At 43.0% G+C, this 12,228-nt stretch overlaps 1 protein-coding gene across 1 annotated transcript; it reads left to right on the top strand.

The window, feature by feature from the left end:
- Positions 1-1,011: 1,011 nt before the first annotated feature.
- LOC127948582 (tumor necrosis factor receptor superfamily member 11B-like) lies at positions 1,012-11,199 on the top strand. The gene is made up of 4 exons (XM_052545078.1): positions 1,012-1,025; positions 1,159-1,540; positions 2,669-2,848; positions 10,667-11,199. Exons 1-4 carry the CDS (start codon positions 1,023-1,025, stop codon positions 10,966-10,968), a joined length of 867 nt encoding a protein of 288 aa, XP_052401038.1. The 5' UTR covers positions 1,012-1,022; the 3' UTR covers positions 10,969-11,199.
- Positions 11,200-12,228: the final 1,029 nt, after the last annotated feature.

The following is a 12,228-nucleotide window of genomic DNA, read 5'->3' as shown; positions in this document are numbered from 1 at the left end:
GCATAAATTTACCTTTGGACTCTGGGTGGGATTCTTCTTCATGGCTAGTCTCGCATGACCTGAATGAGATGGTGTTATTTTCAGATCATTTACAAATCTAGACTGTCTAATCTGACCTGCGCTGCAATCTGGAACTAAACCAAACCTGGCTGGAGTAGAACTGTCCCCCTGACTGAGCTTGGTTTCTCACAGGGTTTTTTCTCCATTCCTGTCACCAAATGGAGTTTTGGTTCCTTGCCGAGGTTGCCTTTAGCTTGCTTATTGAGGACACTGAATTTCTAGCAATATTACTGAATCATCAATGAACTGACTTTAACTTGAAAACTGACACAATCTGAGTTGTATAAAGCTCTATATAAATAAAGGTGACTTGACCTACTTTCAGAAATAGAAATAAATCACAGTGAATAATCAGGGATAAGTCATCTACCATATTCTCTGTCCTATAAATCAAACACATTACATTATTTATATTTATAATACTTTATTTTTATTACAAGAATTGCATGACCATTTATAACTTCATAAATTATTCATATTTTTAAAATTTCTACAATTTGTCATTATTATATATGTTTTCCAATTCAGTTAATACCAGCATCCATATTTATGCTGTTTAACTACACATTTAGCAAAAAAAAGTTAAATAAGTGGAAACCAACTTGCTAGACCAGTTATGACCATGACCGTCTAAACCAGCTAGGGCTAGTTCATATTATAAAAACCTCAGGGCAACAATACTGATTCTGACCCAAATCATTTGCTGAAAAACAAGAGAAAAACGACTGAACCCAGGCTGAGTTGGTTTCCTGATTTTCGCTGGTTTTAGAATGGTTTTGACCACGACTTTATCTGGTCAGGCTGGGAAACCAGCTAAAGACCAGCCAACCTTCTTCTACTCTATTATTAATAAGCATGTTTAAATAATTAGGAGTATCGTTTTGAGAAAGGGGCGTGTCTGATGTGGGGATATAAAGCGTGCGCACCGCGCGCATCAATGAAGCACGACAGCAGCTCGTGCGATGGTGAGTAACCCATCAGATCATCTTTCAGAATGATTATTTAAAAGCTTTTTATCTTTTATTTTCACATTTAATAACCCTATAAATGTATCACTATATAACACGTTTTCCTTTCGCTGCGGTTTGGTTTCTATAGTTTATCTTCACTGTAGTGCTTTTGCCGGTTCTGTCTGGAGCCGGACTGGCGGCAGATGAACCCACTTACCGGCGTACGGATCCGGCCACCAGACAGCAGCTGCGGTGTAAAAGGTGTCCGCCGGGAACTCGTCTGGGCGCGCACTGCACAAGCTCCAGCGAGACGGACTGCGTGCCGTGCGGCCCGGGTATGTTCACGGAGTTCTGGAACTACATCCCAGAATGCCTGCGGTGCGACGCGTGCTCCGATCACCAGCGGGTCGTTCGGCCGTGTAACGGAACCGTGAACACAGTCTGCGAATGTGACGCCGGATTCTACTGGAATCAGCGCTTCTGCAGGAGACACAGCGAGTGCAAACCGGGTCACAGACTCAAAGCTTCAGGTGTGTGTGTAACTGCCAAATATGTAGCCTATTTATATTTTTATGTTTATTATGCTACTTTTTAAATTAAATAAATGTTCATAACTCACAAATCACAATTATCTTAATAACTATAACACACACGCACACACACACAAACAAACACACACACACACACACAGATTTGATGTTTCACACTTTTTTGTTATGTATATAATTCCACATGTGTTAATTCATAGTTTTGATACCTTCAGTGTGAATCTACAATTTTCATAGTCATGAAAATAAAGAAAACTCTTTGAATGAGAAGTTGTGTCCAAACTTTTGGTCTGCACTGTATATATACCGTTACACACACACACACACACACACACACACACACATATATATATAGTAAAATTTCATGACCTTAATAATAATTGTCTTAACTTAATATTATCATTATATCACACATTTGATGATTTATTTTATCAATAACTCACAGTTTTGTCTTAATATCATACATTTAAAAACCTTTTTTTCTCTCTCTCGTTTTTCTCGTTTTTCTCTTTTTTTTCTTTTTTTTTTTTTTGCAGAACAGTAGCAGTAGTATAAATAAATTATTACTAACTATTAATACAATTTCAGAACAATTCATAATGTCAATTAATATTTAGTTTAACTTTTTCCCCCCAAATGTAACTATATTTTGTTTATGGTTGCTGAGCAACCGTTGAGCTCATCAGAAGAAATCTATGAACTCTTTTGAACTTGATGTTCCAATCATTAAATTCTTAGTGGATTTTGTCACACAACTGTTTTGTTTTTGGCTGTGGTCAGACAGCAGTGAGAGTGTCTGCCCTGGCTTTATTCAAACGGTGATTTATGTGAAGATGGGTTGCACTTTATTTTACAGTACGTGTACTAACATGTACTTATAGTGTACTTACAGTGTATTTATCTAAGAAAGTTCTGGTAATACAAGGTAACTACATGGGGTAGGGTTAGGTTTAGGGGTAGGTTCAGGGTTAGTACCTAGTTATTACATAGTTATTGCAATTACTATAATAAGTACATTGTATGAACATGAGGAACAGGACTGTAAAATAAAGTGCTACCTGAAGATGGATCATGGAGAGTATTGTGTTATGTTTGATTATGTGTCTGCAGGAACACCACACAGAGACAGGGTTTGTGAGCTCTGTGCAGGCGGACACTTTGCAGATGTCAGAAAGACGCATGCAACATGCATTACTCACAGTGCCTGCAAGACTAATGAACAGCTGGTGTTGCCCGGATCCAGGTGGCATGATAATGTGTGTGCAACCTGTGAACAGCTCACACTAAAAGGTATAGGAACACATGTTCACAATTACTTAAGCCACGTTTCCACCGCAGGAACTTTACCCAGGAACTAGGGACTTTGGCCTGGTACTTGGTGTGTTTCCACCGCAGGAACCAGGAACTAAATAAAGTTCCGGGTAAAAAAATGCCCCTCAGAAAGTCCCTGCTGGCGAGGTGGTACTTTTTTTAAAGTTCCGGAACTTTCGGGGGCGGGACTTTGGTGCTAAACATGCTGATTGGTTGAGTTCACGCAGCATTGGTTGAGTTCAACCACCATTTATTCGGATCAACATTTTCAAAATATTACTGTTATTGTGTCATGAAATGTAATTTTAAAAGTATTTCAGGCGAGAATGTCGTTTTTTAAAACTCAAATCTGTTGTTTATTTATAAAGACAGCGCCTATTTAAAAATGTGTTTCGCCGATCTCGGAGACGGTGAGCTCCACATGATCAGCTGGAGCTCAGTGATCATCTATCCGACGAGAAGCAGCCTCACCTCGGATAGACCTTATGATATGTGCCGCTGGCTGTCTCTTTAGTGGTTAAACATAAAATATAAATCAGCTGCGGGGTAAATCTAACAGGTTTTCTTTGGTCTGTATTCAATTTATCTATATGTTAAAATGAAAATAAAAAAGGCAAGTCTATATAATATTTCGTTTCATTGTAATGGCTGTATATAACGTTACACATATCCCTGAACTAAGTACATTTCTGCAGCTGTTATTATGTTTAAATGAAAACGAAAGGAGGCAGTGGTATTTTATATCCTATTTAGTTTTATTGTAAATATACTGAGGGGAAAATTGCTGTAGCCCAAGCGATCTGAGTTCACGCAGCACTGGTTGAGTTCAAACACCATTTATTCGGATCATTTTCAAATATTACTGTTATTGTGTCATGAAATGTAATTTTAAAGGTATTTCAGGCGAGAATGTAGTTGTTTAAAACTCAAATCTATGTTTTTTTTTTTATAAAGACAGCGCCTATTTAAAAATGTGTTTCGCCGATCTGGTAGACGGTGAGCTCCACTCGATCAGCGGGAGCTCAGTCCTCATGTATCCGCAGAGAGCAGCTTCACCTCGGCTAGACCTTCTGATATGTGCCACTGGCTCTGATGTGTCTTTAGTGGTTAAAAATAAAATATAAAGCTGTGGGGTAAATCTAACAGGTTTTCTTTGGTCTGTATTCAATTTATCTATATGTTAAAATGAAAATAAAAAAGGCAAATTTATATAATATTTTGTTTCATTGTAATGGCTGCATATACACATATCCCTGAACTAAGTACATTTCTGCAGCTGTTATTATGCTTAAATGAAAACCAAAGGAGGCAGTGGTATTTGATATCCTATTTCGTTTTATTGTAAATATACAGAGAGGAAAATTGCAGTAGCCAAAGCGAGCTGACTGAAGTTATCAAGTACGCTGCTGTTTATAGATTTACCGGACTTGCGTCGTCGCGGACATCACACTCCCAAGACGAATGCACAAAGTCTGAACTAATTACGGAGGATGCTCGTCCAAAATCAGCGTACTTTATTTATTTTTTTATTTTTTTAAATCAGCGGTACTTTGTATTGAGAAACGCGCGCAGACCTAAGTCACCAGTCTATTTGCCTAATCTTCCCGGTACTTTACACCGCGGTGGAAACGCAGAAAGCAACAGGTCTGTGGGGAAAAAAGTTCCTGGGAAAAAAAAGTTCCTGGTACAAATATTCCAGGTAATTTCGGTGGGAATGCGGCATTAGCAACTGCACAGACAACCACCCAGATCACCATAGCAACATTACAGACAACCACTCAGATCACAGACAACCACCCAGATCACCATAGCAACTGCACAGACAACCACCCAAATCACCATAGCAACAGCACAGACAACCACTCAGATCACAGACAACCACCCAGATCACCATAGCAACTGCACAGACAACCACTCACATCACAGACAACCACCCAGATCACCATAGCAACTGCACAAACAACCACCCAGATCACAGACATCCTCCCAGATCACCATAGCAACTGCACAGACAACCACTCACATCACAGACAACCACCCAAATCACCATAGCAACTGCACAGACAACCACCCAAATCACAGACAACCACCCAGATCACCATAGCAACTGCACAGACAACCACCCAAATCACCATGACAACTGCACAGACAGCCACCCAGATCACCATAGCAATTGCACAAACAACCACCCAGATCACAGACATCCTCCCAGATCACCATAGCAACAGCACAGACAACCACTCAGATCACAGACAACCACCCAGATCACCATAGCAACTGCACAAACAACCACCCAGATCACAGACATCCACCAAGATCACCATAGCAACTACACAGACAACCACTCACATCTCAGACAACCACCCAAATCACCATAGCAACTGCACAGACAACCACCCAAATCAACATAACAACTGCACAGACAACCATCCAGATCACAGACAACCACCCAGATCACCATAGTAACTGCACAGACAACCACCCAAATCACCATGACAACTGCACAGACAGCCACCCAGATCACCATAGCAACTGCACAGACAACCACCCAGATCACATACATCCACCCAGATCACTATAGCAACTGCAATGACAACTACTCAGATCACAGAAAACCACCCAAATCACCATAGCAATTGCACAGACAACCATCCAAATCACCATAACAACTGCACAGACAACCATCCAGATCACAGACAACCGGCAAGATCACCATAGTAACTGCACAGACGACCACCCAGATCACAATAGCAACTGCACAGACAACCACCCAGATCACCATAGCAACTGCACAGACAACCACCCAGTTCAACAAACCGACAGGACAGACAACAACCCAGATCACCATAACAACTGCACAGACAACCACCCAGATCACCATAGCAACTGCACAGACAACCACCCGGGTCACCATAGCAACTGCACAGACAACCACCCAGAGCACCATAGCGACTGCACAGACAACCACCAGATCACCATAGCGACAGAACAGACAACGACGTAGATCACCATAGCAACAGCACAGACAACCACTCAAATCAGAGACAACCACTCAGATCACCATAGCAACGGCACAGACTACCACGCAGATCACCATAGCAACTGCACAGACATCCACACAGATTACCATAGCAACTGCACAGTCAACCACTCAGATCACAATCAACCACCCAAATTACCATATCAATTGCACAGACAGACACCCAGATCACCATAGCAACTGCACTGAAAACCACCCAGATCACAACCCCTCAGATCACCACAGCAACTGCATAGACAACCACCCAGATCACCATAGCAACTGCACAAACAACCACCCAGATCACAGACATCCTCCCAGATCAACATAGCAACAGCACAGACAACCACTCAGATCACAGACAACCACCCAGATCACCATAGCAACTGCACAAACAACCACCCAGATCACAGACATCCTCCCAGATCACCATAACAACTGCACAGACAACTACTCACATCACAGACAACCACCCAAATCACCATAGCAACTGCACAGACAACCACCCAAATCACCATAACAACTGCACAGACAACCATCCAGATCACAGACAACCACCCAGATCACCATAGTAACTGCACAGACAACCACCCAAATCACCATGACAACTGCACAGACAGCCACCCAGATCACCATAGCAAGTGCACAGACAACCACCCAGATCACATACATCCACCCAGATCACTATAGCAACTGCAAAGACAACTACTCAGATCACAGAAAACCACCCAAATCACCATAGCAATTGCACAGACAACCATCCAAATCACCATAACAACTGCACAGACAACCTTCCAGATCACAGACAACCGGCAAGATCACCATAGTAACTGCACAGACGACCACCCAGATCACAATAGCAACTGCACAGACAACCACCAAGATCACCATAGCAACTGGACAGACAACCACCAGATCACCATAACAACTGCACAGACAACCACCCAGATCACCATAGCAACTGCACAGACAACCACCCGGGTCACCATAGCAACTGCACAGACAACCACCCAGAGCACCATAGCGACTGCACAGACAACCACCAGATCACTATAGCGACAGAACAGACAACGACGTAGATCACCATAGCAACAGCACAGACAACCACTCAAATCAGAGACAACCACTCAGATCACCATAGCAACGGCACAGACTACCACGCAGATCACCATAGCAACTGCACAGACAACCACCCAGATTACCATAGCAACTGCACAGTCAACCACTCAGATCACAATCAACCACCCAAATTACCATATCAATTGCACAGACAGACACCCAGATCACCATAGCAACTGCCCTGAAAACCACCCAGATCACAACCCCTCAGATCACCACAGCAACTGCATAGACAACCACCCAGATCACCATAGCAACAGCACAAACAACCACTCAGATCACAGACAACTACCCAGATCACCATAGCAACTGGACAGACAAACACCCAGATCACCATAGCAACAGCACAGACAACCACTCAGATCACAGACATCCTCCCAGATCACCATAGCAACTGCACAGACAACCACTCACATCACAGACAACCACCCAAATCACCATAGCAACTGCACAGACAACCACCCAAATCACCATAACAACTGCACAGACAACCACCCAGATCACCATAGCAACTGCACAGACAACCACCCAAATCACCATGACAACTGCACAGACAGCCACCGAGATCACCATAGCAACTGCACAGACAACCACCCAGATCACATACATCCACCCAAATCGCTATAGCAACTGCAAAGACAACCACTCAGATCACAGACAACCACCCAAATCACCATAGCAATTGCACAGACAACCATCCAAATCACCATAACAACTGCACAGACAACCATCCAGATCACAGACAACCGGCAAGATCACCATAGTAACTGCACAGACGACCACCCAGATCACAATAGCAACTGCACAGACAACCACCCAGATCACCATAGCAACTGCACAGACAACCACCAGATCACCATAACAACTGCACAGACAACCACCCAGTTCAACAAAGCGACAGCACAGACAACAACCCAGATCACCATAACAACTGCACAGACAACCAACCAGATCACCATAGCAACTGCACAGACAACCACCCAGGTCACCATAGCAACTGCACAGACAACCACCCAGAGCACTATAGCGACAGCACAGACAATCACCAGATCGCCATAGGAACTGCACAGAAAACCATTCAGATCACCATATCAACTGCACAGACAACCACCCAGATCACCACAGCAACTGCACAGACAACCACTCAGATCAACATAGCAACTGCACAGACATTCACTCAGATCACAGACAACCACCCATATCACCATAGCAACTGCACAGACAACCAATAAGATCACCATAGCAACTGCATATACAACCACCAGATCACCATAACAACTGCACATATAAAAACACCCAGATCACCATAGCAACAGCACAACCACTCAGATCACAGACAACCACCCAGATCACCATAACAACTGCACAGACAACCACCCAGATCACAACCACCCAGATCACCATAGCATCAGCACAGACAACCACCCAGATCACCATAGCAACAGCACACACAACCACTAAGATCACAGACAACCACCCAGATCACCATAGCAACTGCACAGAAAACCACCCAGATCACCATAGCAACTGCACAGGCAACCATCCAGATCACCACATCAACTACACAGACAACCACCCAGATCACCATAGCATCTGCACAGACAACCACCCAAATCACCATAAAACTGCACAGACTACCATTGAGCGGCTGTCGAAATTAGTGAACCGCTGTCTGCACTGGAAGAAGTTTGGCAAGCGAGCTGCGCTGCAGAGTGTCGACAGTCCACTGGACTGTCTCCAGCTCTGGAGCGATGAGACATCAGAAGAGGCACTGATGAACCTGCCGTCTATCTATCCATCCTATCCCCTCGCGGACAAAATCGCATACAAAATCCTGCAATTCCAGCATCACTGCAACAGCACTGAACTGCTATCATTTAACCACCCAGATCACCATAGCAACTGCACAGACAACCACCCAGATTACAGACAACCACCCAGATCACCATAGCAACTGCACAGACAACCACCCAGATCACCATAGCAACAGCACAGACAACCACCCAGATCACCATAGCAACTGCACAGAAAACCACCCAGATCACCATAGCAACTGCACAGACAACCACCCAGATCACCACATCAACTGCACAGACAACCACCCAGATCACCACATCAACTGCACAGACAACCACCCAAATCACCATAAAACTGCAAAGACTACCATTGAGCGGCTGTCGAAATTAGGGAACCGCTGTCTGCACTGGAAGAAGTTTGGCAAGCGAGCTGCGCTGCAGAGTGTCGACAGTCCATTGAGCTGTCTCCAGCTCTGGAACGACGAGACATCAGAAGAGGCACTGATGAACCTGCCGTCTATCTATCCATCCTATCTCCTCATGGACAAAATGGCATACAAAATCCTGCAATTCCAGCATCACTGCAACAGCACTGAACTGCTAACATTTTGAGAGATGAAGCCTGTTCGCACTGCACTGAAACATATACTGTGATTTGCGTTTGATACTGTCTCACTTGCTTTAAAAGAATGTAGAAGTGCATCTGATTTTGTCCTGACCTCTAACTACTTTGACAGCTGAGTTAGTTTAAGGTTCCAGTAAAGGATGTGTGATGTTCAGATTGTTCACATGCACTTTACAGTCTGTCCTGCTAATAAATTTCACATGTTCTATTGCACTAGACTCCACCGTTGACCCGCGAGAATTATTCAATGTGTTTGGCTTCCCAGACATTGTCTTACTATAGGGAGATAAGAGGGTCTGTTTTACTTACTATTGGAGAAAGCTTAACTGTCAGCTTGGATCACGTGTGCTTTAATAACCAATCAAATTAGGGCCTTGATGTCACTGAATTTCAGTCAGAGTTGCGCAACACTTTACGGATAACCATAGGAAGGAATGAGAAGTTTCGTAAGCTGAATTCCATTTACCATAGCAACTGCACAGACAACCACCCAGATCACCATAGCAACTGCACAGACAACAAATCAGATCACCATAACAACTGCACAGACAACCACCAGGTCACCATAACAACTGCACAGAAAACCACCCAGATCACACACAACCACCCAGATCACCATAGCAACAGCACAGACAACCACTCAGATCACAGACAACCACCCAGATCACCATAGCAACTGCACAGACAACCACCCAGATCACCATAGCAACTGCACAGACAACCACCCAGATCACCATAGCAACTGCACAGACAACCACTCACAAACTGCCTTTTTTAGTTTAAATCTTACAATTCAGAAAAATGTGAGAGGTAAACTCAGAATAGCGAGATATGAAACTAGAACTGCGGAGAGTAAATTCAGAATTGCAATATAAACATGAAATTGTGATATAAACAGAGATTGTGAGATTTTAACTGCAGTATTTGTCGTATTTTGGTCTGACTTTTATTTCTGTAAAATGTACACCAGTAACTTTTGTTTAATCTTAAAAAAAAAAAAACTTAATTTGTGCAGTATAGTTTTGCTACGTACTATGTGTACTGCATTAGAGTAATGGGGATTGGTCACAGCACTTGCTGCTCTTTTGTTGGTTTGATTGCCTCTACTATGCTCATTTTAAAGTTACTTATGTCAGCTAAATGACCTAATGTAAATGTTATGGGGTGAAATTATAGCCATAACTTATGTAAGAATGTTGAATCTCTAAATTGATCTTCTGCTGGTGTTTTTCTTCCAGAATTGTTGGATTTATTTGAGCCGGTTCTGTCTGGTCTGCAGATTCAGTATGGGAGTACCATTGAGCGCCTGTCGAAATTAGTGAACCGCTGTCTGCACTGGAAGAAGTTTGGCAAGCAAGCTGCGCTGCAGAGTGTTGACGGTCCAGTGAGCTGGCTCCAGCTCTGGAGCGACGAGACATCAGAAGAGGCACTGATGAACCTGCCATCTATCTATCCATCCTATCTCCTCGCGGACAAAATCGCACACAAAATCCTTCAATTCCAGCATCACTGCCACAGCACCGAACTGCTAACATTTTGACCGATGAAGCCTGTTCGCACTGCACTTAAACATATACTGCGATTTGCGTTTGATACTGTCTCACTTGCTTTAAAAGAATGTAGAAGTGCATCTGATTTTGTCCTGACCTTTAACTACTTTGACAGCTGAGTTAGTTTAAGGTTCCAGTAAAGGATGTGTGATGTTCAGATTGTTCACATGCACTTTACAGTCTGTCCTGCTAATAAATTTCACATGCTCTATTGCACTAGACTCCACCGTTGACCCACGAGAATTATTTAATGTGTTTGGCTTCCCAGACATTGTCTTACTATAGGGAGATAAGAGGGTCTGTTTTACTTACTATTGGAGAAAGCTTAACTGTCAGCTTGGATCACGTGTGCTTTAATAACCAATCAAATTAGAGCCTTGATGTCACTGAATTTCAGTCAGAGTTGCGCAACACTTTACGGATAACCATGGGAAGGAATGAGAAGTTTCGTAAGCTGAATTCCATTTTTCCGAAAGGCTGTCGATTCATTAAATGATAAACTTTTTCCTCTAAAAAGCGTTCGCATTAGCCGTTCCGCTTTTTGACTAGAGGTTGCAGGCTTGCCATAGTGGCTTTGTGGCTTCCAGTGACTTCCGCTTCAAGCTATTTTTAGCTGTACGAAACAGCTCGTTTTGCTGCTTGATATTGCAAACTGGTGTATCTTACCATATTATTTTAATGTCTTGTCTTAATTATGAACACACTGCTTTGTAGTGCAAACACTTTAACCATTCACTGCCCAGTGTTATTCTTTTTTATTTTCAATTCAACAAAACAATATCAAATCAAAATAAAGGGCCTAATTGGGAAGTCGTGGCCTAATGGTTAGAGAGTCTGACTCCCAATCGAAAGGTTGTGAGTTCGAGTCCCGGGCTGGCAGGAATTGTGGGTGGGGGGAGTTCATGTACAGTTCTCTCTCCACCTTCAATACCATGACTTGGGTGCACTGAACCCCCAACTGCTCCAAGGGCGCCGCAGCATAAATGGCTGCCCACTGCTCTGGGTGTGTGTTCACAGTGTGTGTGTGTGTGTGTGTGTGTTCACTTCTCTGTGTGTGTGCACTTCGGATGGGTTAAATGCAGAGCACAAGTTCTGAGTATGGGTCACCATACTTGGCTGAATGTCATGTCACTTTCACTTTTAAAAGTAATTCATTTATATATTCCAAAATGTTTGAATAAAAAATTACCATTGATGGTAAAATGTTTAGCCCTATTCAGTCGTGCTGTTGTACATTCACAGGTTACTAT

This window comes from Carassius gibelio, chromosome B1 (assembly GCF_023724105.1).
Source record: "Carassius gibelio isolate Cgi1373 ecotype wild population from Czech Republic chromosome B1, carGib1.2-hapl.c, whole genome shotgun sequence".
Taxonomy (NCBI): domain Eukaryota; kingdom Metazoa; phylum Chordata; class Actinopteri; order Cypriniformes; family Cyprinidae; genus Carassius; species Carassius gibelio.
This window is presented reverse-complemented; position numbering and strand designations above follow the sequence as displayed.

Coding starts and splice junctions, on each gene's coding strand:
- LOC127948582 (XM_052545078.1), top strand. Junction 1,541..2,668: donor TCACAGACTCAAAGCTTCAG/GTGTGTGTGTAA, acceptor ATGTGTCTGCAG/GAACACCACACAGAGACAGG. Junction 2,849..10,666: donor TGAACAGCTCACACTAAAAG/GTATAGGAACAC, acceptor TTTTTCTTCCAG/AATTGTTGGATTTATTTGAG.